General features: G+C 58.7%; 1 protein-coding gene across 1 annotated transcript; it reads left to right on the top strand.

Moving 5' to 3' along the window:
• The first annotated feature begins 246 nt into the window (after positions 1-246).
• On the top strand, positions 247-1,506 carry LOC140379540 (5-hydroxytryptamine receptor 1B-like). Its single transcript, XM_072464212.1, has 2 exons — positions 247-1,430; positions 1,466-1,506. Exons 1-2 carry the CDS (start codon positions 247-249, stop codon positions 1,485-1,487), a joined length of 1,206 nt encoding a protein of 401 aa, XP_072320313.1. The 3' UTR covers positions 1,488-1,506.
• The last annotated feature ends 2,493 nt before the right edge of the window (positions 1,507-3,999 follow it).

Raw genomic sequence — 3,999 nt, 5'->3', positions numbered from 1 at the left:
CAGAGGGCGTGCGGGACGCAGAGGCGCGCGGGACGGCCTAAAGCAGATGATGTAATGTTTGGAGAGGATGAAGCGGCCGCGCGTCACGGAGCGCCCCTCGAGGATGAAGAAGCGGCGGCAGCGGCGCGTCCGCGGCGGGTCGCGCCTGTTCTGCGGACGCGTTAAAGGCTCGCGCTTCTGACTTTTGGGCTTGTTTTTTCCGCGCTCGTGCCGCTGCCGTGATGTGACGCGCGGCAGAGGAGCGGCATGGCGCGGCAGCTCGTGTTTGACGAGCTCAATTTCGCCAACAACGACACTTGGAACAATGTCACCGCGCGTCCTGCCGCCACGGAGAGCGGCGGCGGCGGCGGCGGCGGCGGCGGCGGCGGCGGAGGCGGCGGCGGCGCGGCGGAGCGGAACAGCGCCGCGTTCCGTCTCGGACTTGCCGCGACTTTGGCGCTCATCACCCTGGTGACCACGCTCTCCAACGCGTTCGTGATCGTGACCATTTACAAGTCGCGGAAGCTGCACACTCCCGCCAACTTCCTGATCGCGTCGCTCGCGCTCACGGACCTGCTCGTGTCGGTGCTCGTGATGCCCATCAGCGCGCTCTACACGGTGCTGCAGACGTGGACGCTCGGACAGGTCATGTGCGACATCTGGTTGTCCTCCGACATCACGTGCTGCACTGCGTCCATCCTGCACCTGTGCGTGATCGCCCTGGACCGTTACTGGGCCATCACGGACGCGGTGGAGTACGCCAAGAAGCGCACGCCCCGGCGCGCGGCGGGGATGATCGCGACCGCGTGGGTCATCGCCATCTCCATCTCTCTGCCGCCGTTCTTCTGGCGCCAGGTGAAGGTGGAGGAGGTCACGAGCTGTAACGTGAACACGGACCACATCTTCTACACCATCTACTCCACCTTCGGCGCCTTCTACATCCCCACGCTGCTGCTGCTCGCGCTCTACGGGCGCATCTACGCGGAGGCGCGCAAGCGCATCCTCAAACAGTCCAGCAACAAACCGGGGAAGAGGCTGACGTCCGCGCGCCTCATCACCAACTCTCCCGGCTCCGTGGCGTCCAGCACGTCCCTGAACTACGGCACGAGCAACGACACGCCGTCGTCCAGTTGCTGCGAGCCGTCGTCGTCCCCGTGCAGCCAGGTCAAAGTCACGGTGTCCGACGCGCTGCTGGAGAAGAAGCGCATCTGCGCCGCGCGCGAGCGCAAAGCCACGAAGACTCTGGGCATCATCCTGGGCGCGTACATCGTGTGCTGGCTCCCGTTCTTCATCTACACGCTGCTGGTGCCCGTGTGCGCGTCCTGCTTCCACCCGGAGCTCTTCGACATCTTCACGTGGCTCGGGTACCTCAACTCCCTCATCAACCCGATCATCTACACCATGTCCAACGAGGACTTCAAGCAGGCGTTCCACAAGATGATCCGCTTCAGGTGGTGCCGCGGCCGCGCGTGACGATCCGCTTCAGGTGGTGCCGCGGCCGCGCGTGATCTCACATTCCGCTCACGTGAGACGAGACAAAGTGAGAGCGCGTGCCACGTTCACGACGCGCTTCACCCGGGCGCGAACGCACCGCGACGCGTCAAGCAATATTCACTCAAAACTAATCAGATCACGTTTTTAATCAACGGCGAGCGCGCGGGTTCAGACCAACGCAACAATGATGAAAAGCCTCGAGCCAGACAAGCGCCAGTGTCACGTGTCTGACGCTGTCGATCACGTCCGGAGCCACCGACACGTCAAGAATCACTTCAGTGTTTAACGTTTGCGCCGCGTCACGTGATCGTCATGTCCACTCACCTTTTTCATCGTGAAAAACTTTTCTAATCCCACGCGCGTGAGCCTGGAGACGCGCGGGTTTAGTCACGTGACCAACGCGTGAATTCACCTCTTTCTTTATGAACTCTGGAAGTAGATATTTTAACTAGTTATTTTTCTATCCAAATGTTCAACTCAAACTGACACTGGCGAGCTCACAGTGAGTGGGCTCGCCTCTCCACAAACCTGACTCGTACCAGCTGGTTTCCGTTGAAAAGTTGTGGAGACGTGTGCAGAAAGTTACGCAGTGTTGCTTTAAATATCAGAATATCCATAATGAGCTAAAGATGAATCAGCACCAGGGCCAGCTCCGCCTGGCTCCTGAGCTCTTTCAGCACCACGGACAGCGCAGTATTTGACCTTCTGAATGTCCTCGCTCCAGTTCCATGCGTCGTTGGGTGAAGCAGAAGTCGACTCGCTGGTGATCGTGAAGTCTGGTGTTTCTCTTCTTCAACTTTCTTCATCTTCTGCGCAGAACGGATCCCTCGGAAGGACGCCACACTTTCAGGATCATTTTCTACTTTCGTCACGTGTGAACTCTGCTCTCGTCTGCGCCGCACAAAAGACGCAGCGAACGCACAAAAGACGCAGCGAACGCACTTCCACACGACCAAAACTCAGAGATATTTCCATTAAAAGAGCTAAAGCGACGCTGCTTTGAGCGTCACACGGAACGTTCTGGATCTGAGAAGTTCTGATTCGACATTATTTCTACGGCACATTTTATGAACAAAAGCAGTTTTCAGAGAGAAATAAGACATAAACTAATCATATAAAGTAAGAAAATATAAGTTTATGACATATTTAACTTTAATTCACATTTGTGTTTTCTTTAGTTTAAATTTGACTTTTTGAACTTTGTCTTTGTTTCTAAAAGTGCTGCAGAAATATGTTTGAGTGACAGGAGCCACGTTTCCTCTGCTTCTCTTTGGTTCAGTCTAAAGTCTCTGGCCCCTGAGAGGTTCTGGCCCCTGAGAGGATCTGGCCCCTGAGAGGATCTGGCCCCTGAGAGGATCTGGCCCCTGAGAGGATCTGGCCCCTGAGAGGTTCTGGCCCCTGAGAGGTTCTGGCCCCTGAGAGGATCTGGCCCCTGAGAGGATCTGGCCCCTGAGAGGTTCTGGCCCCTGAGAGGATCTGGCCCCTGAGAGGTTCTGGTCCCTGAGAGGTTCTGGCCCCTGAGAGGTTCTGGCCCCTGAGAGGTTCTGGCCCCTGAGAGGATCTGGCCCCTGAGAGGTTCTGGCCCCTGAGAGGTTCTGGCCCCTGAGAGGATCTGGCCCCTGAGAGGATCTGGCCCCTGAGAGGTTCTGGCCCCTGAGAGGTTCTGGCCCCTGAGAGGATCTGGCCCCTGAGAGAATCTGGCCCCTGAGAGGATCTGGCCCCTGAGAGGTTCTGGCCCCTGAGAGGTTCTGGTCCCTGAGAGGATCTGGCCCCTGAGAGGATCTGGCCCCTGAGAGGATCTGGCCCCTGAGAGGATCTGGCCCCTGAGAGGTTCTGGCCCCTGAGAGGTTCTGGCCCCTGAGAGGATCTGGCCCCTGAGAGAATCTGGCCCCTGAGAGGATCTGGCCCCTGAGAGGTTCTGGCCCCTGAGAGGTTCTGGTCCCTGAGAGGATCTGGCCCCTGAGAGGATCTGGCCCCTGAGAGGATCTGGCCCCTGAGAGGTTCTGGCCCCTGAGAGGTTCTGGCCCCTGAGAGGATCTGGCCCCTGAGAGGATCTGGCCCCTGAGAGGTTCTGGCCCCTGAGAGGTTCTGGTCCCTGAGAGGATCTGGTCCCTGAGAGGTTCTGGCCCCTGAGAGGTTCTGGCCCCTGAGAGGTTCTGGTCCCTGAGAGGTTCTGGCCCCTGAGAGGATCTGGTCCCTGAGAGGTTCTGGCCCCTGAGAGGTTCTGGTCCCTGAGAGGTTCTGGCCCCTGAGAGGATCTGGCCCCTGAGAGGTTCTGGCCCCTGAGAGGATCTGGTCCCTGAGAGGTTCTGGCCCCTGAGAGGTTCTGGCCCCTGAGAGGTTCTGGTCCCTGAGAGGTTCTGGCCCCTGAGAGGATCTGGCCCTTGAGAGGTTCTGGCCCCTGAGAGGATCTGGTCCCTGAGAGGTTCTGGTCCCTGAGAGGTTCTGGTCCCTGAGAGGTTCTGGCCCCTGAGAGGTTCTGGTCCCTGAGAGGTTCTGGCCCCTGAGAGGATCTGGCCCCTGAGA

The sequence above is a fragment of the Eucyclogobius newberryi genome, unplaced genomic scaffold, assembly GCF_026437365.1.
Source record: "Eucyclogobius newberryi isolate DKJ021-1_F unplaced genomic scaffold, fEucNew1.0.hap1 SCAF_410, whole genome shotgun sequence".
NCBI classification, from domain to species: Eukaryota; Metazoa; Chordata; class Actinopteri; order Gobiiformes; family Gobiidae; genus Eucyclogobius; species Eucyclogobius newberryi.
The sequence above is the reverse complement of the archived record's forward strand: the minus strand, read 5'-3'. Positions and strand labels throughout refer to the sequence as shown.